Source organism: Battus philenor, unplaced genomic scaffold (genome assembly GCF_028537555.1).
Source record: "Battus philenor isolate CCGP_79_NKW_IND1 unplaced genomic scaffold, ilBatPhil1.0.hap1 SCAF_4, whole genome shotgun sequence".
NCBI classification, from domain to species: domain Eukaryota; kingdom Metazoa; phylum Arthropoda; class Insecta; order Lepidoptera; family Papilionidae; genus Battus; species Battus philenor.
Window position 1 is genome coordinate 1,989,237 of NW_027181704.1, and position 25,569 is coordinate 2,014,805.

A 25,569-nucleotide genomic window follows, 5' to 3' on the forward strand; every position below is an offset into this window, starting at 1 on the left:
GAGGGTGGATCAAAAGTTGGGAAACACTGATTTTGGTGATTGATTTTTTATCTCGGGGAAAAAATAAAACAAATATCAGTTTATATAAGCAATTAACTTTTTATTAACATTTGGTCATTTGGTCACTTGCCAGCTAATTATCTCTATATATACCTTGGGTTGGCAGAGAATGCCTAAAGACATCAAGTCTGCCTTTACGAAATTCATAAGAAGGGTGAATATATATATAAATAAATACGCAAAAAAGTACAAACTGCGGTCATATCGAAAACGTAGATTTCTTCACTAACATATATATCCTTATTTACAATAATGACTTCGAAACACAAGGATGCTTTTGTTAAGTCATCGCGGATCAATATCATTAACACAAAGGGTTTTTTCTTACTAACCAATGGCTGTAGCTATAAAATACGTAAATGGTGATGACAAACTAATTGAGTCGTCCTAATTTAGGGTCATCAAAGGTTATTGCGGTCATGGAATTTTATTACGTATAAATAAACAATATTACAATAAAGGGATATACAAGGAAAAACAATAAATATATCGGTCATGTTATACTTAACTTGACTAATAGCGTTATTATAACTGAACTTGTCCTTTAAATATTTCGAGTCATTGCGTGAGATATGACTTGAAATAATTCATAAAAAATTAACGTGAATTTGCTTATAAAATGTTGATTCTTTATTTATCCTTCCAATTTCATTCCCTATTTTGTAATCCCTTTCCAATAAAACACACTTTCGTTGACTATTTTTTAACTTGTTTTAAAATGTATCTTTGAAACAATTTAATAAATTGGTTGTGTTGGTTGATCGTTTTACAACATAAATACACATATTAAAAACTCTGCTACATAATCAATGGTTAAAATATAATCATTAACAATATATAGTGTTAACAATATATCAGAATAATATGTTTTACTTCGTTATATATATGAATTTTGCATCTACTAATAAACTTTAGAGTTTTATCATGTTCTATCAAGACACATACAGAGTAATTGGTTTTAGGGGAAAAAGCTTTTAAGTGTTGATTAAAAAGATAAAAGATAAAGTTCATTTATTCATCATTAGCACTTTTAATAGAATTGTTTTATTCATCATCAACTTATTTTGTAGACCACATGGCATTATCACTTATCACTGATAGCTAGAGAAGCATAGTACGTTTATCCAGAAGATATATACACAAAGTTGTTACAGTCCTCGGGAGTCGATGGTGAAGTTTGAAGTTTCTTCTTGAAGTGCCTCTCCAACTAGTGGAGGTTGGCTATCAGCTTCCTGCTCTCTTCCTTATTTTTAGTTCTGCGTAATAGCTCAGCAGCGCTGGCGATTCCGGTCCACTCTCTAATGTTACGAAGCCACGACTTCTTTCTCCTACCAACCTTCCTTTTACCAGCGACCTTTCCCATCATGATAAGTTGAAGGAGATTGTATCGTTGGTGTCGAAGAACGTGTTCTCTACCTATATATGTCTTATTCGAAAAACATACTAGCAGTGAACACCCTACAGCTGGAGTGATGACGGCAATAAATATAAGAAAAATAAATAAAATAAAATACTCACTTAAAGCGGAATTATCAGCGTCGCAGTTAAGGTATATTCCTCCGAACAGTAAATCCTTCACAGTAACTTTCATGAAAGGATCTGTGAGGTTGCCGAAAAATATTTCAAGAGCCTTGTTTACAGGACTAAGTAAGGCTGGCATCAGTGCGTTTACTGATAATATTACAGCCTGAAAATGAAAGTTAAAACCAAATATATTTTCAGAAAATTTCATGTAGCATAATTTAACATGTTGATCATAAATTTTCGATGATATTAGAACATATTAACTGTTCATCATCATCTTCACCACCATTACAATCATCATCATAATTATGCCATCCGATAGATGCACAACGTAAGGTAAAGGCTTCCAACAAAGATCACCAAGATGAACGGTCAATGATGACAATATCATTTCACCAAGTAAGGGTCTAGCTGCTCGTGCTCGCGACTGGAGAACCTTTCAGCCCAAATCGTCGGTTGCATGAGCAGTGTGCCCCGCAACTATCATTCTAGACGAGCAATTCCTCGAGCTACGTCTGATCTTGGTTTTTAGACACATATGTGTGATCTTCGTCATTGTTAGGACGATGAATATGGGGATATGATGTTTCGAAACAACACCATAGTTTTAAAATTTATTATACTACTAGCTATACCGCGACTTCATCGAATTTAACGAAAAAACTATTTAGTTTTTTTTTCTGTAAAGGAATTCTAAAATAAAAGTAGCTCCCTAGTGTTCCCTATACAATATGCAGGCTTCGTGCACCCACAGTTAAAACTGTGAGAATCAAATCCTCTGCAGGTTTGTTTAGTACAGTTTCAACATAATGTATTTATTTACTATATTCTATCACAGATTTGAGCTTATTCAGAATCCATAACACGATAGATAAATAATAATGAACTTATCGAATTGTGTATCATATATATAAGTCAGTAAATTCTACTCTCGTAACACGAAAGAGGAAACTATGTTACATCCACAAGTTTTAGTTCTAACACTTATAGCCATATATATAACTCTATTATATATGACTATGTTAGCGAAATTTTGCTACGATTCCGTTATTAAATCGCTATTTAGAAAAAAAATAATTGTAAGTTAAAATAGATATTACTAACATAAATTATTTCGTGAATTATGTCAAATATATTGAATATCTAATAGCGGTATTAAGGACAAACATTGTTAAGTACATTAGTACTTAACAAGTAATTGGGACATTTCTAAATATATATGATCGTATAATTGCTGCAATATTTCTAGTAATTTGTTGAAAAGCAGTTACGTGTAAATAGAGATGATCGGAGAAATACGGTAAAAGGGAATTTTGTATTAACTAACAATGTTTTACCCTTCGTTTGCGTAGAACAAATTAATTTAAATTAAATTAAACTTAATTAAACTTCCCATTTTCGACTTTGTAATGAAAATTAATAAAATTTAGCTTTGTTTCTCTGCTCCGGACATATTGAATTGGTATAATTTTCGTTCTTGTAATGGAAACACTTGGTACATGTATTTTATCTTTCGGTAAATAATAATATAGCCGTAACGGCACCTATAGTTAAAGTGAAAGTGTGCAGGTCATATGGCACACCGAATCGTCGCTCAAGCCTTTAGATTCTGGAGTGGTATAAGGCGGACAGATGACCCTGTTAAGGTCATTGAAAGATGCTAAAGGCTTTCAACCGGTCCTATTGAAAATCTCTTTTGATGGCCTATGCCCAGCAGACGTCTTGCGGCTTAAATTATCTTTCTGATGATAGCAATTTAAATAAGTTTTGTAGTAATAATTACAATTATTTAGATTCTAAATCTGATTTCTATTTTCAAACTGATTCTAGTTCTGTTTATAGTTGTAGTTTCAGCCCATAGATGTCCACTTCAAGGCATATGCCTCTCACAAAGATATCTATGGGGTGATATACTATAATCGCTACGCTTGGCAGGCCTGTTGGCGATGTGGTATTTTGGTGCACAAAGAACGCTGCTGCCCATCTTTAGGAAAACGGTTAGTAAGTAGTGCCAATCCTGTATAATTAATACACAAAGTGTGAATTATGTAAGATTGTATGCCGGAAATTGAAACCGCGATGTATAATCGCAGGTATTGGTCCACCACTGGGCAAATTCTGAATTTTTTACTAAACGATAAGACTGGATTTTAGGGTCCAAATAATGGGTTAACCCGTTCATTTAAGTTGATCATTTTGTTAGTTTTAATATGTAATATTATTACTTAGGTGACAGTTAAATGTTAGGTTTATTTTATATTAAGCATAGATATATAGATATATCTTAATATAAGGTCTTCTTAAATAAATTCGAAAGTTTATTATTAATAGAATAAATTAATAGAATAAAAAATTCAATCTCGTATGAGGTTTTATAACAACAGACGTTTACTCTTTTTAAAGATAGAATAATTTTATTCATGGTTTTTAATTAATATTATAATAATATGTATATATCCGATGTTAATTCTCAGTTTACGATGATATTTAATGAATTATTATTATATGCAAATCAATCGTAGCGAATATAAACAACCTGTTTTTACAATAATAACAGGAATGTTGCATTGCTCTGTATTGATGGTTGGTAATGTTTCATGTTAAACTTAACTGTACTTTAAAATATTAAAGTTAATTTTTAACTGTCAATACAGGTTTATTAGTAATAGATGTAAAGGCTAGAGCTAAAAATAAATGGTTTTAGAAATAATAAAAAACGCATGATAATATACAGTAAGAAAAAGCGTTTTTAAAATTTAGATTAATAAATTTATACTGCCAGGAGTTATTGGACTATCTTATTACAATTGAAAAGAAACAATGTAATATTTCAAAGTGATCACTCTATATATATTTAAATTTTTGTTTGCTAATAAATGAATACATTCACCCCTATTAAACTTTTATATGTAAAATCAATCACCCTGTATAAATAAATGTATGCTTATAAAAATATATGACATCGATTTGTCAACTTGATTCGTGTAAAAGATTGATACAATATCGATAGATTCTCACCTTTTCTCTTATAAATAATTTCATTTGCGCTGTATATTCATATTGGAACATTAATTTTTTAAATAATTTTTCGACTACAGTAGTTACTACGATAAGATGGTAATATAAATATTCTATTTTTTGCTTTAAGCATTTTTGAAAGGTATTTTGCTTGCGGCATTTTATTTTAATATTTGTACTCTCATATTATAAGTATACTATATGGCAGCCAGGGTCTTAAGGTTTCAGGGTTGTGACTTCGGACCGGCAACCATAGCGTATTACCACCACCTACAAGGTGGAAGGATGACCCTGACAGTCTTTGGAAAAAGCTTAAGGTCGGCCGACAGCTATATATATATATATATATATATATATATATATATGTATATGTATATATATGATAGGTTGTCAAATATCTCCCTTCCGCTTTTTTGTCTTTTGAATTTCGCGGCTATGTACAAAGCGCTACAGAGCTCGTATTTGGCAATACTATACATAATTTAAAAGGTCTTGACATAACCTACAAAACGACGCTATGCATGATTTGTTTGGATATTGCGTTCAACAGTTATAGACGTGTAAACATGGAGTTCACTAAGGCCAAATTCGCGCTATTTTAAAGTTTTCCTTCGTTAAAGGCAAATCCGCTAGAGAAACGTTCCGTGAGATTAATGGTGTTTTGGGGGATGGTACTCTATCACTTCAAACCGCGGAGGAATGGTTTCGACGATTCAGAGCCGGCGAAAACGACACCATGGATAAGCCAGCCGGCGGAAGACCTGTGACGACAAATACCGATCAAATCATGGACTACATCGAGTTAGACCGGCATGTGGCATCTCGTGACATCGCCCAGGAGATGGGAGTTAGTCACCAAACCATTTTAAACCATCTGCAGAAGGCTGGATACAAAAAAGAGCTTGATGTTTGGGTGCCGCATGATTTGACGCAAAAAAACCTTCTGGAACGAATCAACGCCTGCGATATGCTGCTACGGAACGAACTCGACCCATTCTTGAAGCGGATGGTGACTGGCGACGAAAAATGGATCACATACGACAATATCAAGCGAAAACGGTTGTGGTCGAAGGCCGGTGAATCGTCCCAAACAGTGGCCAAGCCGGGATTGACGGCCAGGAAGGTTTTGCTGTGTGTTTGGTGGGATTGGAAGGGAATCATCCACTATGAGCTGCTCCCATATGGCCAGACGCTTAATTCTACCATCTACTGCGAACAACTGGACCGCTTGAAGCAGGCGATCGACCAGAAGCGTCCAGAATTGGCCAACGGGAAGGGTGTAGTGTTCCACCAGGACAACGCCAGACCACACACTTCGTTGATGACTCGTCAGAAGCTACGGGAGCTCGGATGGGAGGTTTTATCACATCCACCATATAGCCCGGACATAGCGCCAAGTGATTACCCCCTGTTCCTGTCCATGGCGAACGCCCTTGGTGGTGTAAAGTTGAACTCAAAAGAGGTTTGTGAAAAGTGGCTGTCCGAGTTCTTCGCAAATAAGGAGGGGGGGCTTCTACGAGGGAGGTATTATGAAGTTGCCGTCTAGATGGAAACAGATTATCGAACAAAACGGCGCATATTTGAACTAAATCCGATCACTGTAACACTTTTTATAAAGCATTGAATAAAGAGCAAAAAAGCGGAAGGGAGATATTTGACAACCTATTATATATATATATATATATATATATATATATATATATATATATATATAGCTGTTGGTATCCATATCGTATTACCATTAAACTTTTGAGAAGCCTGGTCTTTTATTGTTTTATACGGAAATGTGACCTGGACGCTGAGGATTCTGGAACGTCGAAAATTTGACACCTTGGAAATGTGATGCTGTAAATGGCTTACAACACCGTGGAAGGCGCACCGAACCAAAGTTTCAATTTTCAAAGAAACCAACATTAACGAGAGATTATCGTCTGAGCAAATACGAATTCTGAAGTTCTTTGGACACTTCACCATTAGGACTCAATTAGATGTTTGGTGGTATAATGTAAAGAGGAGGAAGGAAGGTATGTAATTTCGTGGATGCTCTTCAATAGGATGGACAAATCTAATTAAAACTGCCACTAAAAATCAATAAATGAATGCTTTCACTCCGCTGAACACCTAGTTACATGATGAGGAATAACGAGAGTAGCCGAGTCATCAGAACCGATTGGAGCATGACCACGACCATTCGGACAAGAGTACACAATTGAGAAGAAGAATTACCACTAAAAATAGAGATTAGTCCTTCTTCACTTATTCTGCTTGTTATTACCAGCGTTCTTTACCTATTACGTAATTTCATTTTAAATTATTTTATTTTTATTCTATTCGTTATGTCTCTGATACCGTAAATATAAATTTTTTAACATGTTAAATAAATGAAAAAAATGTAAATAATTGACTTTGAATCGAAATATTAGTGATTTCATGGCCGTTTAATTATCCTCAAAATAACAATGCGTTTGTAGATTTTATCGAACATTTTTTCATTATTATGAAGGCAAACAAATGTTTTATTATTGAATGTTTTCTTGAAGCGAACAGAGCCGAATCATTATAAAAAACACAATACATTTACTCAGATAAAAGTACTGATAATATATATTTTTTTTGCGTATTGCGCAAGTAAATTGCGCAGGAAATAAATCTATTCAATAAATTTATAAGTTCACTGTATATCGTAGATATAATCAAGGGTAATGTAACCTTGGAGGTAAGTAATAAATCGTTAGGTGATAAAGGTCATATATAAAACAATGAAGATAGAACCTGAGAATATAATTACTGTATAGAATAGAATATACACTGTACTTTTTACATGTTTTTTTGCAGTATATATATTTTTAATTAAGTAGATTTTATTACTGTGGATGCATTTATGTTATTATTTATTGTTTCCACGTCTAAAAAAAAATGATTGCGAAACTGAAATACGTAACTATTTATATTTTTCTAACAGTTTTATACTTTTATAGCGTGTACGTTACGTATTTCTGGCCAGTATTGCTCTACAATACTTTAATGATAAATCACTCTTGGCTGATCGAATTGAAATTCAAACGCCGATTTAAATTATACCTGTTTGTTTTTTGTTAATTTGGTTGGTTTCTTTTTTAAAGTATCTAATGTCAAAGCAACAACTTTGAAGTCAATTAATGTATCACATATTTTATTCAAATTAAAATATACTTCGTGTTACAATTCCAAAATGACTGTTTTTTTTAAATAACTATAGAATTTAAAAATGGAATTTTTTTTCAGTAAGGTTTGCTCTGCCCATTGAACAGTACGCCACATATGGAGACTACAAAATCGCCATATAGCTGTATTCGTTTGATATAATTCCTTCGTTTTTCTCAAAAGCAAGCGCCGTCTATTTCACAGGTATATTTTGCCTATTTCACATGCATATAGCGCCTATTTCATATGCATACATCACAATAAATATTAAACATCTAATCGATTACACCGATTTCCGTTTTCAAGTTAAATTCAAGTTAGTCAAAAATAGCTTACTACTAGTAATTATTTATTTTATTTATTCATTATTCTAGTTATTTTCTTATTATAGAGGATTGTAGGATCATTTGTATACTTCGTGAGAAGAATGCTGGAAGAATCCAATTTGATCAGGAGTAGACTCAAATTGAAGCCTCCACTGCCTTTGTAGTGTTCACGCTCCGTATTGCTAGCCACTACGTCAACAATGTGTATAAAACATTTTTTAAAATTTGAATTCGGACGCCATCAGTGACATGGTCGCTGCCGTTGTGTTAGGTTGTGTAAATTGTAAATAATCTTTGTATGTGTGAATACACCTTCTTCGATCACTCTTGGCTATCTTACTCGCCAACGTATTCAGGTAGTAAATCACCTTCGCCCGCTAATAGTGGATAAAATACAACTTGAAACAAACCTATGAAGGTTTCAAATACTCTCTGATCGGACAGCAGTCGATAAAAAACTCAATTTTTTTTTGAGATCACTATCTATCAACCTAGGAACTAACATCTATAAAAATAAATTACGCAAGCATTCGTCAAGAGCACAAAAAACGTGTGTTAAAAAAATAATTATACATTTACTTGCATTATTAAAAAATACATTATAAGATTTTTTTTAATTTACGCAAGTATGACAGAAACAAAAGACAATGGATATAAATAATTCAAACGCAATTACTTCCTTAAATTGCTTGTTTATGGCATGTCTATATCTATTATATAGAATTATTGGTTATGGGTGTAAATTAAACTTTTTATATTCTATTTCTATTATTTTCTTTATTTAACGCGGCTTGGACCTTTCATTGTGTGGTCGAGATCGGTGATCATAGCAATCTTAGGGGATAGCATATGCCATGTAATGGATGTATATCGGCTGATATAATAATATATTACATTAATTTTTTTTTTCATCGAAACCCAAGTGGCCAGTAACTTCTGGTACTACAAAGTCTGCATGGATAGATAATTAAACAACTATTAATTGTTATATTTAGTTACCTATATTTTTTATACTATTTTAAGTTTTTTTCAGGAAAGGATGTAACATATATTAATTAAAAGCAAATCATCTAAACATTCACCCCTTATAATTACTACACGTATATATATGATATCCAAACACCTTCATAGTTGAATATATTGTATATATATATAAATATATATATGTATATATATCGAAGTTGATTATAATGAAAAGTTTCTGCGTATAAAAGATTAAAGTTAAGTCTCACCATATAGGTAAAGTTGATCACTGTCAGTTCGTCCCGTTCAGAGAGTGTTCCCGAAGCTTGCTGGTCGAACACGAAGGATTTCTTCAACGTGTACTTCACCGTGTCATTCTCTCCGTAACCCAATACAGTCCTCTCCCGATATTCCCTTAAAAAAAAGGTTTTATTTTTAAATTTCCAACCATTAGAAATCTGAAGATGGACCCTTTGTTGTCAAATTTAAAGAGGCATATGATTGATCTCAAAACTCGCTCCTATGAAAGCGGCATGCGCGGGTGTTTCGATGCGTCAAACAGTAAGGTGATGTAAGAATGCGTTTACAAGCGACTACTTTTAAAAATAAAATTTTTTTAAATAGAATTCTCGGTTGATGAAATCTGTATCTTTAATATCTATGATGTATAGCAACAACAAAAGAACACGTCAGAAACAGCTCACATTTAGATTTCGTGTAAACGCATCCTTAAATATCATAGCCTAATATGCATTTTATGGTATTTAATTTTTGTTACTATACATATTAATGGCATTAAGACGTCCTTTTGGTACAATTCTTTGAAAATCTTTAGAACTATCATCGGACCGAGAGAATCTCGCGTATCGTGTAAGAATGAACCATAAGCTGAGTGAATTGATTTACAAATGATTCTCAGATTCTGCACATCATAAATGCTAAAGATGGGTAGGCTATTTCGAAAGAATAACCGAAATCAGGGCTGCTAAGATTATCTAGGTGGACTTCGCAGCTAAAAAGATCCAGGAGTGAGAGACTGGAATGTATAGAGGAAGATCTCGGGAGTTACAGAAAGAAGAAATCTTGGTAAAGAGGGGTGAAGTGTTAGAGCGAGATGGAAGAGAATCATGATGTAGTTGTAGCGCTACAATAAGTAAAATATAATGACTCATCAAATATAGTTAATTTAGTACTTTATTTAATTGCTCCGTATACAATTTTATTATCTATTCGATATATGATTTTAGAACGCGATATGAAAAATGAGGAACGTTTCATAATTGCCCCCCATTGTCCGATAAGCATCTGTTCAAAAGAACAGCGGTTATTTTGAATTCCATGATGGATTAAAATCATTTTAAATTATCTAATGACATAATAATTTTTAAAGAGGTCATATGCATATAGGAAAATATTGTAAGCTTTAAAATTAAATAAATACCAGGCGGGAATTTATTAATATATAAAAAGAAACTTTAAAGATGTCACACCTATTTCCATTCACACTATAATAAGTGATCATTCTGAAATATGTTACATTAATATATTTTTTTGTTTGAATTTCAACACTCTGCAGGGGCAGATATTAAACAATAATTAATCCCAATATGTCATCATTCGAATTTTGAAAATGTTTTTTTACTATATTACTATTACGTTATTTATAATCTGTGACAATTTGCTGTCAATTAATGGTATACTCTATATAAAAATCAATTGTTTCAAAATATAAATATCGCAATTATATATAGCAAGAAAAAGCGTTTTCAGAATTAGCATTATTACATATTAAATAAAATAATTTTTCTATCTGTCCCTGCAGATAAATGTTAATCGAATTTTTGATATTCGCGGTGTTTTTTTTTAATTTCTTATGTCGAAATGTTTTGGTAAATATTTTTTAATTGATTTTATTTTTAATATACGTAATCTTGACTATTTACTGTCGGATTCTCTATGGTATGTATTATTATGAATGGTATTTACAATATATATTTGATTTGAATTTTAAATTTAATTCAAGCTTTTTAATAATAGTTGTTTTAACTTATAGACACCCACTTCTAGGTAATGGCCTCCGCCAAAGATATCTATGGTGGGATATACCTTAATCACCACGCTTGGCAGGCGGGTTGGCGATCGCAGTGTGGTATTATGGTACACAGAGGATGCTATATCCCATCCTCAGGAAACTTGCTTGTGAGCTGTGGCAATCATATATTAATGCACAAAGTGTGAATTATATAAGATTGAATCCTGGGAATCTAAATCGTGACATACGATCGCAAGTCTCAATATTCCACTGCTCGGTTAAACAGTGTGGAGTTATCATATGCAGGGTACGGTGCTATCCATATTGTGGAAACTTGTTTGTGACCTGTGGCAATCCTATATTAATGCACAAAGTGTGAATTATATAAGATTGAATCCTGGGAATCTAAATCGTGACATACGATCGCAAGTCTCAATGCTCCACTGCTCGGTTAAGCAGTGTGAAATTATCATATGCAGGGTACGGTGCTATCTATATTGTGGAAACTTGTTTGTGAGCTGAGGCAATCCTATACTAATGCACAAAGTGTGAATTATGTAAGATTGTATCCCGGAAATCGAACCTGCGATCCTTTCAGTCTTCCACCGCTGGGCTACCAATGCTCATAAGTGCTATGGAGATTACAAAAACATTAGAGCGTCGTAGTGTTTTAATAAAAATATAAAAAATGATGTTAAAATATTATTTCACGTCTCTCAGTCCTCTACCGCTGCTCCATGGCGTTTCCTAGTCTAGTTTTTCGTAATAGTTATGTAAAATTACAATTATATTATGACTGACGCTGATCGATCTAAATAGATTAAAAATCCTCGCGTACCTTCGTATTTTGTACAGACAACCTTTAAGTAACCAGTCCAGGTAATTAGTATTTTAATATAAAATTGGGTTTATTTATCTATATACATTTGTTTTTACATATTTTTTTTTCAATTTTAATTCGTAATGGATGTAATTTTATAATTGCTCATAAAAAATTGTTTTAATACCCAATACAGGTTGGCAAGCAAGATATCTTGTATCGATGTTTATTCTGTTCGTGATAAGAGAGGTTGGAATTATTTGTACAGTAATTACACTATGATTAAAGTAAAACACAGTAATATACACTGTTAAAGATAATGATTATAATTCTTATTTACTCTTATAAACTGCAGAAATTGACTGCATGTTTTGGTGCAGTTGTCATTTTGTTACCGTACTATTGACACTATTTAGGATATTCCTGGTTTTTATTATTTATTCTTTGACTTTGCAATTTATATTTAGAATGCTATAAATATAGTTGAAAATTGAATATTTTTTAACTAATTAATGCCTGAATATTTGGTAATCTTACTCATAGTCGATGGCATACGTCAGGGGCGGCTTAACCTATAGTGCAGGGTGTGCAAAGCACACGGGCGAGCGCCGCGGCGCTCACTGAGACAGCTAAGAGCATCGTCCTGGATCATCATGGCCGTAACTAATACCATACTGTAAGCTATACTTATAAAGTAGCTTGTCGGAATATGAAATAACTTTCTTGTTACGACGGCAAAGTTAATAGCTATAGTCGCGGGGGTGGGGGAGTCAGGCCTAGGAGACACCAGGGTTTTGATTGCACACGGGCGCTACACGAGCTAGAGTCGCTCCTGTGCCACGTAAAGATTAGTGTTATAAGAGATGTGTATAACATTTCTTATAGTCGTATGAACAAATAATTTTTGGAATAAAATATCTACATTCCTTTTTCGATTAATAACGGTGTTTTTCACGTGAGAAATATCTTCAAATCTAAATGGTTTCTAAGTAGTTTTAGTAACTTACTCTTCGAACTGAAAGTATTAATTGAAATTTATTTTAATAAGACTAACGAACCGAGTTTTATCGTCTATTTCTGTTGGTTCCTTAATATGGTTGTGTATCAGTTCAAAGGGCAGTGTAGCTATGGTTGTCGCAAAAGTACCAGTATATGAGTAGTAGTACGCAAGGGCATGATTGATGGAACGCACACGAGATATTTAAGAACAAATAAATCTCCGAATAACTATGTAGGAATCTAGGTTCATTATAATTTAACATTTTTTTTTCTTCATCTGAGTTAGTGTTCAGCGGTGTGCATTGCTTCGCCTATTGTGATATTGATTGGTTCGAACTTGATCACACTAGCGTATTGAGCTGCGACTTCGTGGTCGCCGCCTATCCTCTTTTTCGGTGATCAAAAGTTATTACAAGTTGTGATCACTGTCAGGAGGTCACAAGCTAGCACTATAGTAAACGAATGACATTACTATGTCATCATCTTTGAATCATATTATAAGCTCATATAACACAGAGTGCACTATTACTCTGTGTTATATGAGCACTAATCGGTGGTAGTTGTGTAATTCGCATTGTTTGCCGCATGCGCATTTATCAGCGGGCTGGCGGACGGTGCACTTTGTTGCACGACTGCGACTGCATGTGCGGAAGTGGCTAAATATTGGCCCTTTTCTTACTTAGGATAGATTTTCGCAAAATAACGCCTGATTCCATTAAATATTTGATAAAAGAAATATTTCCATGTCCTGCCATTAGGGTTTGAAAGAAAACGGATATATGGTTGAACTTACTTGTAGACGTAAGGTCCAATCTCAGCCAACCGAGGTTTCTCTCCATTGATAACTTCCTCAGGATTCGATATGTTGAATATATAGACCTTGAAGGTCATAGCCATCGGCATTTTCCGCCATTTGTCGAACATGATGGACGACTCTTCGATTTGGACACTCTGAAATAATATAAAATATGTAATAAATTTGTACAGACAATTCATCACTACGGTAAAAATATCGTGAAACATGATTAGGTGTCAGTATTAGTTTATAGAAAGATATAGCAGATATAAATAAACAGGATATATTACTATATCTGTGTGCAGAAGATGTTAGTAGTAGTTAGACATAAGATTAAGATCGTTGGAAGACGCTGAATGCTAGCTGCTTCCAACCGTTCCTATTTGAAGGGGGGGCCTATGCCCAGCTGTGGACGCCAATGTGTTCACAAGATGATGATCATGAGGACGATGAAGCATATTACAAATCATTTCGCTTTGATTTTTCCACAGTTATCTTATCTTATATCCTCTCATTGAAGTTGAATAGTTTTTCTTCAAGAAATTTGACATAACTGTGATCAAGAATTATAATGAAATTGTCAAGCCCAGAAAATCAGAGATTTGATACTTGAAAATCATTGATTGACAATGAGAGAAGGTCGCTGATAGTGTTGGAATAAAATTTGGCTCAGCCAAACCATTTTGAACGATGTTTTGAATCTTAAACGCGTCAAATCTTAATTGGTCGATATAAAACTGCATTGGTTCTTCGCAACTTTTTTTGTTACAAACTCGACTGATTGTTCCGTAATCACTGTGTTCACCTGATTCGGTTCATACTTCTTGCTATTCAGCAAACTCAAAAGGTCTATGCGGGGTCGTTTCACGATTGAGGAGGTAAAAACCGAATCGAAGAAGGTTTTAAAGGCTATATGATAAAAAGACTGTTCTGACAGTTTTAAGGATTAGAAAAAGCTATAACAATAGTTCGTTTTATCGGTATACTTTGAATGGAATGTAATGAATTGGAATTATTAATAAATAATATACATTTTATTAACAAATTCACCTTACTATTTGATCACAATATAATATCAGGTTATTTAAAGTAATAATAATGTTTTCTTTTAAAGAATTAAAATTATATGTATGGTCAAATCTGGCTTGAATTCAATAATAGTCTTTTATAAAATTAGTAAGTTAATGTTAGCATTATAGGGATGATAAAATAAAAAATCATGATGGTGATACCATTATCATCATCATGATTTTAGCAATACGATGTCTATAGCTGGACATAGTCACCCTAGAAATTATTTGAATAAAGCCTGCAGTAAGCTTCCAGGAACGAGCGACGCTACGATTGCCGGTGCGCGGTCTTCACTCCTAAAACTTAAGGCTTCAGCGGACATTTGTTCTGTATTAATTTTAACTTGTTCTCTGTTTACTACCTCTTAAACTTGTCAATTCTATACTAGGGCTATGTTTATCTATGTTGGTCTACGGGTTTCCTCATTCCGGATTTGATCTCTCCGAGAAATCACATTGTCGTTTTAGGCGACTTCTATTTGGTTTTAATTGATGAAATAAACCATAGATAAAGAAATGTTGTTCTTAATCTTTGGTGTAAGGTGTTCCATAGTCCTAGTCGTGATTGTCACCGCTGCAAAGTACTAGAAGCGTCGTTAGAAATATTGATGAAAATTTCAGAACTTCCTGTTTTTAATATCAAGTTTATCTAGGACTATAGGTTTGATATTGTTATTGATTCTTTGCAACTATATTAATATAAGGTCGCAGTATAAAGCGGCGATTTATTGTTATTCCTGCGTGACATATTTGTCACTGATCGTATTAATTTTAATAAAATTAACAACTTCTTAACTAGATACGCGTTATTGTTTGGTTGTCTATGTTCCATGCAAGCCATCGAAATGTTGCATCATATGACCGTTGAATATTTATGATCCCTTGAAAACATGAAGACCGTGATAAATAATGACGTCGCAACAAAAGCAGAAAGGTCGGCCAAAATTTTAAGGACAAAGATATTTGCGTAAATTAACAAAGTAGAAACAAATAGTCAAAGATTCACAAAATATTTTAGATTTATTAGTAAAAGAAGAAATAATATTACCATATGCAGTTATTTCGTCTGATAAAGGTAATCAGAAAGATACAAAAGTTTAATGAGATGACGATAATTCAGGACAATTTAAATACTAGTGTGATGATGTCAACACGTTTAATTAATTTGCCATCACAAATAAGAATTCTCTTGTAAAATAATAGCCAGATAATTTACATGCCATTGTAAAGTAAATCAGAACCTATGCCACCGATTATACATTTAGTAAATGACATATGAACTAAAACTTTTTTAAGTATACAATGTTGTCGATTTTCGCGTGAATTAATACCATAGAATGTATCTGTATCTTCATTAAATAGTTCACCAGTAAACATGATTAACGTGCGGAGGTGAATTGCTATACTGAGTATTTTTTTTCTTAAAAATCAACCCAAATGCAACAACAAGGTTCACTTCATTGACGGCATCTGAATCCAAATCAAATATCCGCGTTCGAATATTCGAAATCATGTTCGAAATTCGAATTGTAAGAATGATTTTAAAAAAAGTTTTGAAGGCGTTATCGCCAGCAATACAAAGCGATACATCTACAATAGTATATACTCTAGCATAGGTACTGGCCGAATTATTATACTGTATCTTCTTCTTCTCATTCTGAACTCTTGACAGAGTGGTCGTGATCATTTACCGGTCAGTTCTGGTGTGGCTCGGTGTATTGTGAAGTGAGCTATCCATGTACTGAAATTTAGTCTCAGTTTTCATGACATCTGTCTCTCTGTTGGAGAGCGTCCACGATATCGTATGCCTTCAATTTTGCCTTGCACCACCAAATGTTACATTACGCGTGACATGTCGGGTAAAAAGGCATGTACTGTAAGTACTAGCAACCAAGTTTAAGCTCAAGTAGTCTCTAGTTCACCCTTGACTTAGAAGTGGACAGACCGTGGTGCATATTATCACCGGTTGTCCTTTATTTGCAGGACTTCACCTTGATCGTGAAGTTGAGATCAGCATGAAAGTGGAAGAGGAAAGAAACGCTTACTTCGTGGGTGATGGGAAAATATCGTTCTGCATTTCTGAGGTTCTGCAGAGAAGTGATGCTGCAGACCATTGCTACAAACAAGATCAAGGACTAAAATAAAAATGAAAAAGAAATTTTTACCCTCGGTTTTGAACGTCCTTGCCCCAAACAAAGCAGGAAGAAGATATAAAAAAAAACACTGGCAACCAAAGGTCCAGGTCAAAGAGAAACAAAGAGGTCTAGTATTGACTTTTTAAAATTAATATAGTTATATATAGTACTACTAAACAACGTGATAGAAGCAACTATACTGAAAGGAAAGTATAAAGGAGAAGATGTTCTCATACCACGCATCCCAATGATTCCGACTGATGTGCCATTTGAGTTTAAACGACTACAGTTTCCAGTGCGGCTTGCTTTTGCTATGACCATAAACAAGTCCTAGGGGCAATCATTAAGTGTTTGTGGTATAAATCTGGAAAACTCATGTTTCTCACATGGTCAATTGTATGTTGCGTGTTCCCGTGTTGGAAAACCATCAGATTTGTTTGTCTATGTGCCAGGTAATCAAACAAAAAACATCCTATATCAAAAAGCGCTATAATTAAAATAAAACTGATTTTTGTTAATAATTATGATTCACATGATTAACCATAAAACTATTACTTACTTTTATGTGCTTATATCTGTTCTATTTAATTAGTTTTTTATTAACAATGCCTTATCACCAGGGTGACGGTTATGTTCATGAGAATTTTTTGCTCCGACTATGAAATAGGTAGGAACAAAAAACTGCCACATTACGAATCTTTTTGACAAGACGAAATCTGTTGGGTCTGCTAGTATTATATAAAGTACATATAATCTTTTTTGAACACTGTGTTCTAGTTCATGTGTAGTTTAATGTTCAGGAGAATAATGGAAGAGTACTATGTATCAAACATTACATTGGAGTAAAGATTTTACAACAATATGGTTAATTATCTACAAGAACATAAATCATCTATCTCCTCTCTGTTATTTTGTAAGAATACTTCCCATTTATTATGCCGAGTCAGTGCTGTAGAAAATTGCCAACTTTAACGGTAACAGCAAAAGTTGCTAATATATTTCTTTCTTAGACATTTGATTGCTTCGGAATTACTGTCTGTAAACGTTGAAAGTTTTTGCAAATTTTGAAAGAAGCGAAGAAGGTATTTTTTTTAAGAAAAATCGACTCAGAAGTTTAGTGTTGAGTGATGCGAAGATCGATTATCGATTGTCGATAAAAAAAATTGCATTTATAACATAGATTTATCTTATAGATTTCTAATAAAACTGATAGAAAATCACAAGCATCCGCGGTCATCTGTTGTGCGTGCAATGAAGCCTGCCCAATGCTACCTAAATTTGCCACTTCACTAGCCTATTTCGGTTATTTACCTTCGTCCAAGGATCTTCTTACTGCATTGAAAGCCTTGAATTATTAAATGCACTTCATCCAGCTTGACCTTATAGCAATAAACGAATTAATTGTTACAGTGGTACGGTGTGATACTTCCAAATCTATTTTTGGTGCGTCTGTCTAATTTGAATAATAATTTATAAGCCAATTGTTTTTTACATCACATTCGGGCACTGTTCGAACTGGTTTTGTGATACCATGTAATTATTTGGTTCCAATACAACTAGATTTTACATCTGGATTTCCCTGTATGCTACCTCTCTATATCGATAATATTGTGGAAAAATGAACTGTAAAATTTATCAAAAGTAAAATGTTCACAAAATAGATTTAGAAAGTTTCTTAGACAGACAAACTTTGACGGTTTTATAAATTTACTAGTTGTACCTAATTACAATTTGTTTCAAATCAGCGTTTTGAAATAAAATAAATAAAAAGAGAACGCTGAGATAGAACGTAAAGATGACGAATGAAGAACGATAGAAATTTTAAACGACCAATTGTAACAATAACTTCATATTAGTCGTTTTCTCATGACTGCTAATCGTGGCAAATCATTTGAGTTTCCATTACCATAAATATAAACTAAGCTAGCAACCTTTAACTTGATGTGTTGTTTATTAGTTCAGTTTCATTTGCTATGATGACCCTCAGTATATTTTTTTGTTTACGGGCTCGCTATTGGGGACCTTTTGTACTCCTGTCTTGTTCGGGACAAGGTTTTCATTTCTTTTTTTTTACATCCTTTTTTATTTGTATGATCTTCTGTCATTCCTCTAAAGATCTATCTTTCCTCTTCCCTCATTCTACATTTTTCTTTTATTCTTTTCCATTCTAATTTCCGTTCGTCCATCGTCTCACTTCCTTCGCCTCGTTCCTTAAATATCACAAAATAATCACATTTGTATATTTGTTTATGCACTTTTACATTTTTATCCTCCTTATAATATGCTAGTTATTACTATTTATCACAGATCATAATTTTTTTAAGGTTTTTATTTTCTTAAGGTTTAATTCTAATTCTTCTCCCGGTTAACTTGGTAGCTTACTCGACCTGTATTCGTTTTATATATTTTAGTGAAATTCTTCAATTTTTTCGAGTAGAACTGGAAGAACGCTGGCCTATCGTTGTTCCTTCATATCATTAACACATTATTGTTTAATTGCAATAGGCTTCAAACTATCCTATCCTCTCCGAACCAGTTGTTGTCTTATAGTGGAGGAAAAGGATACTCCGAGTTGGTCTCTTTGAGCGAGCTCTCCGACCTTCTTCAGCTTACGGAGCGGAAGCTGTATTAACTGACATAACAAAATTTTACGAAGTCATTCATAATAGGGTTGCTTGCTTTAGCTATAAATGTTTTTCCCCCGCTTGATATGGAATTAGTTTTACCATTAGATATCAAGTTTCTGGAAGATTCCTGCTGGTTAACATTTACATCTTAATTTATAATCATCTTTTTAATTGCAAAATCATATCTGTAATTGCATCTATCGATTCGTTCTGGTATCTCTAAAAATTCGTTCGGTCGATTTATGAATAGTTGAAACGGCTTGATTACTTTCTGTAGCTCTGATTAAAATGACGCAGTTCTATCGCTATCATTTGGCATGAAATAGAATACGAAATATAAAAAAAAACATAATAATGAACTAACAAACTTTTATACAATTATTCATTAGTGATTTATATATGTTTTTTGTAAGATACGTTACAAGTTTTTGTTAACACGAAATTAACTTAAAAAAACTTCAATCGATCTTACACGACAAGATCAAGGTGAGATTTAATCAAGGCACATTCATATCCTTTTTTTGATATAGATCACAAGTGTGTTTCAAAGTGACCGTATGTAAAATTTTGAAAGTATGCTTGTGAATGTTACTGGCCATGTATTTTATAGTTAATAGGGAAATTCGTTCGGAAATGAAGCTCTTTATCTTACTTCAAAGGGTCACAGTGGGACGTTAGCGCTAGTCGTGTCATTTCCGGATACCTCATTACTCATCCTGGAATACTCTGTAACGTAATTGATTTTTAAAAATGGAAGTTAGTTTTAATTTCTTGGATGATATACAGATTAAAATTTACTATGACATATTGTTTTTTTTCTAGATTTACTTGCCATGGTGCCATTAAATAAATACAATATCAATACACCACCAATCAATTGCATGAGTCCAAAATAACCTGTCCTTGTCACTCTTATAGACCAAATACAGACAATATCGTTAAGTCAATATTGGACGGATTTTTTTTTCAGAAATAGTATATATAAAGTTTTTATTAAATCTCTTTGGTTCATCTACATGTATCTGGCTGGTTTTGATAACATAAAAAAGGTTACATTTAAAAAAAAGTAAATCTTTTTTTCTGGTTATTTTCCATTTGTTTTTTTTTATTATGTAAATGATTTTTAAAGAAAGAAAAACGTCGAACAAAATTTCCGCTGGTTGAATGTAAATAAATTTTCTAAACTATCTCGAATTTTAATACAAAATGAGAAGGAATATATTCCTCAACCTATTACTTCTCACGATGTTAATACATATTTTAAATAAAACATGATAAGAACTTTGGTGCAATCGGAGAGAAAGGAACTTTGTGAGAATTAGTCGCATAACATCTAAATTTCTCAATTCAGATATATTTCGACATACATAAGAACATGCGGGGAAATCCTTAATAGTAACCGAAGGGAGTTCCACTATTTCAAGTATTCCGATAGCCGAAACCGAGGTTTCATCTCAGATCAATGAGATTTGTTATTTTAAAGAACATCGTAACAATGCATCGAACATGCGATTTAATATGTGATTTGAATAATATCCCTAATTGACTTTCTCAAATCTGGTTACGAAAAGTAGTGCAGGATTTTGAATTACAAAATTTGGCGTATCAAGTCATTTTTTTAATAAAATTAATAAAATATACGTGTAAATGTGGACGCGACGTAAAGTGTCAGAACTAATGTCTTGATGAAGTAACAACCTCGGCCTCAATCCACACTTGTTCACCATTGTAGGCAAGTTCATGTTTAGTATTACAATGTAGTGTATATAACGGATCATAAGTGATTCGAATGCATTAGAACAAAATGTATATTTATACTTTTGTTGTATTTTTAAAATCGCAAAACTGTTATGAAGGTTGTGTGAAGGCATCACAAGGCCTAAGCCTTGCAGAGGGCATCTATAGGCTGTTATAATGACAATTTGTATAGGCCAGAGTGCAATGGAGAGAGCTATGCAAATGAACGAATCTTATCGACTTATCTCGAAGAATACTCGAATAAAAATAAATCAAGTAGACATTTTTATTTAATTTAAAAAATCTATTTTTGTATATTCTTTAAGTTTATTAGGATAGCTATTTGTATAACTATCATAACTTCAAATAATATCAATTAATATATATTTTGTCTAATTATAACCAATCTTAAGTAATTTCATTTTGATTATTCTAAATTCGAAATTTATAATCGATTTAATAATTTTACAAGAACTATATAATCCTTAGTTCCATATAATAAAAATAATTAACAACATAAATGTAAATGTCACAGACATAATCAGACAATATCTGATTCTAGAAAGATTTTAATACATGTTTGCAAATGATATATCTTATCTATGTCGCACGACAAATAGATCTGTTTTGAGACGTTAAAAGCGCACATAAATTTATTTGTGTTTACAGTACTGTGAAATGTGGTTTAACAGTTATGTTAAAACAAAGGTGTGAATATTTATCTGTTTTTATCAAAACTGCCTCTGTTACTTAAATTACAAGCTGTTTAACATGAAATGCCATCATTTTAGACATCAGACGTCTACTACTGGACAAAGGCTTGGGCAATAGATTTTTTCTTCTAACGACTTTGACAAGGTTTTGTCCACCTTGTGGGCGGACATCTTACGCTTTGTTTACCGTTTCTATTATAACAAACGTCTTAATGCGAGAGCATAGCTTTTTGAATAAGTTTTTTCCAATTACGATGTAGAATCTAATACATAATTTATGTTCGAAAATAAAAGTTCTTAGCTACTTGGCTTCAATTACGGCATAGATAACTAAAAAAAACTACATCATTTTCTATATCAATATGCATCAACATTACATTAAAACTGAGTTTAAAAGCAAGTACACATCTACATAAATAAAATTGATTTGTCTGAATGTTTTTTTCAAGTACGAACATTCATTTGGCTTATTATTATTACGAAATCATTTTCCTCAAGGCATAAGGAAGGTAATAGCGAGAAAGAATGGAAAAATTTCGAAAAAAAAATTGTAAAACAACGCTTTCTTACAAGCCAGTATAAATGATTACATTTGATCGTAGTTATAAAGAATTTGACCAGCGGTAGCCTAGCGAAGCACTGAGACTTGCGATCATAGGTCGTGTGTTCTATTCCCGGGATACAATTTTACATAATTCACACTTTTTGCATTAATTATATAAGATTACCACTGCTCACAAATAAGTTTCAAGACTGCTACTACCAGCAGCATCCTCTGCGTACCATAAGAGTGCTGCCAAGAGTGGCGATTATGGTACATGCCTATATACATCTTTTAAGGAGTTTCTATGCCTTGCAGTGGGCGTCTGTTGGATGATAAGATGTTGATGAATAAAAATTTGACGACATTCAATATCATCATTATCATTTTAAGCCATAAGACATTTTACTGACACGGACACTTGAATATAGGCCTTATTTAAAGGTATCCTACAGGACTGGTTGGAAGCAGAATTTTCCAGTCTCTTAACAACAAATAGCTTTATAATTATATTAATACTATATTCTTTAGTGTACGAAATATTGTAGAAAACATTTTTATTAATAGTTATTTACTATTAAAACATTATATAAATAAATACAGTGATCACTCTAAAATCGGTTTTAATTATTTATGTTTTTAATTAGACTGCTACTGGCCAATAAATTTTGATAGTATGAAGTATGGAGCAGTTAGTAGAGTAAACAGAACTAATCGCTCTGTGGATAGTAGAAAAAGAAGAGAAAAAATAGGAGATGAGTGGAGTTGGCTGTATGATCAAGTAGGTAATTTAAATTATCTATATAAGAATGATATATATTTATGATTTAATAAAAAATGTATTAAACTGTAAACAATTTGTAATAAGCTAAAAAGGCTATTTATTACGATATCATTTAGACATATATACACGAAAATAAAAAGTTATATACTCAAAAGTTTTAAAAGAGAAAAAAATATTTAGTGTAAATAAAAAGAATTGACCATACAATAACATATCATATAAATATATCATGTGAAATGATAAAGAACTTATTAGTATTTTAATGAAATTTATTTTAAAACAATAATGACAAAATTAAGTCACTTTGTTCCAAAAATAAGTTTGTATTAAATTTAGCAAAACGATGTATTCCAAAAACACATTTAAATTGGTTAATCGTATTTTCCGGGATTTGATATAAAATGGATTGAATATGTCAATGCATATTTCGTTCAGTAGCTTAATATAAATTTATTATAAAATATATATTTTGAATGTATAATATAGATGATGACATAAAATTAATTATATAAAAGTTAGGACTGTTTTACGTTTTAAATATAGATAATAATAATAAAAAATATACTCACTTTTTGCACCCTCTGCTTCACAATTTTGGGGAAGCCCCAAGAGGCCATAATAATGGCAACTATTAATGCACAAAATGAAATCGTAAAAAATAATTTCGGACGTTTCCCTATCATTTTCACTTTATTATTATAACACTTCTAAATTTGAAATAGCGAAAATATCACTTCCGTTGAAACTAATACTTTATTTCTAAGAAAATTAAACGTATGTTTCCATTTGAAAATAAACGAATAATGGCAATTTGAAAATGTTCTCTATTTGAAATAAATTTTCATATTTTAATTAAATAATTTAAAACGGAAACCGATGGAGAGGACCGTCTTCTTCGAAACGTAATAAACAATTATAGTGCCACGGATAGTTCTCACACGCGTGCTATTTTCCTTGTCTTTTTTTTTTCTACATAAAGCAAATGGCTTTTACATGGCCAAGCATTAATGGTTCTGCTCTTATTTCATTCGCTGTAAAAAAGTATTTTCTATTAATTATCTTTGTTATGTATTCGTTATCTTTATATTTTGGAAGTGACCTTTATAAATTACAGTTCAGACCAGTTTTTCGCTGGAACGTGTTTACTCTAGTTAAAACTATATTTTTCTAAATGTTTTTTCCTAATTAAAATTAATTAAGTAATTTAAAAAAAGAAAAGAAAAAAATGAAAAGATGTCTCTGCAAAAAAATATTATCTTTATAATTCAAAATGTCACTATAGATTGTCTTGCGATGACAAATATATATATAACCTTTTTTAATTTTAAATTTTTTTATTATATTTTATTGTATAATAACCAATGTTTCATCAGTGTAAAATTATTATTTATACTACGTACATTACTCTTAGCCTTAGATCTCTTTAATAAATATGTTTAACAATTTTTTATTGCTTTCAAACCCGAATTAGTTAAAAAAACATTTATTAAAAATTAGTTCTCACCACATAAAAGGCGTAATTAAAAACCGGTTCTAATTTTAACTTATTACTTTTAACTATGGTAAGACATATTTTATGATAATACGTCAAGTGAAAATATGTTAATAAATAATTATTATTTTATTGTAGTCTTGGAATATTTATAGTGTATTGTGTATTTTTAAAATGATATCAAATCATGTATGGCGACGAGAATTTTTAGTATTGTTTGTACAGATGTTACACATTTATACTGCCGGTAAAGAATAAACATTCATTGTACCTTTCATATTGCGATAAATATTTTGTCTAAAATAGTATTATATTGAATGTCTATTTCAAAAACATGTAATTTAGTCATCTAATAGACCTATTATTTCATTATGATTATGGAGATACCGAAGGTAAACAACATATTTTGCTTGTATATTTCGAATCCTTCAGGGTCGACGGACCTTGGTGAAAATGATGTATTCATAATATTTATTATCATTCTCATATTATCGTTGTAATATTAACATCAGATATTTGAAGGAGAGAGTTCTCAAAGCCTATTGGTGAATATTACAGGTACGGATTTTGGTTATACACTATACTGGTTGTATTTAAAATTATAATTTGTATAAAATATATTACATTGAGAAATATTCGATTTGGTATCAGTAAATATAAGAAGTAACTTTCTGTGCCCATTAGTAAAAATTTACTTTTATTGTGGCACTGGTGTGGTAGCTCAGACGTAGAGAAGTGAAACTTGCGGT

At 32.3% G+C, this 25,569-nt stretch overlaps 1 protein-coding gene across 1 annotated transcript in view; it reads right to left on the bottom strand.

The window, feature by feature from the left end:
- LOC137929016 (sensory neuron membrane protein 2-like) overlaps nucleotides 1-24,055 on the bottom strand; it is a 41,666-nt gene extending 17,611 nt beyond the window's left edge. Inside the window, exons 1-4 of the mRNA XM_068772030.1 lie at nucleotides 23,898-24,055; nucleotides 13,719-13,876; nucleotides 9,344-9,488; nucleotides 1,579-1,747 (exon numbers count right to left, since the gene is read on the bottom strand). Of these exons, the coding sequence (XP_068628131.1) occupies nucleotides 1,579-1,747; nucleotides 9,344-9,488; nucleotides 13,719-13,876; nucleotides 23,898-24,011 (586 nt within the window). The 5' untranslated portion in view covers nucleotides 24,012-24,055. The remainder of the gene's footprint in view (nucleotides 1-1,578; nucleotides 1,748-9,343; nucleotides 9,489-13,718; nucleotides 13,877-23,897) is intronic.
- Nucleotides 24,056-25,569: the final 1,514 nt, after the last annotated feature.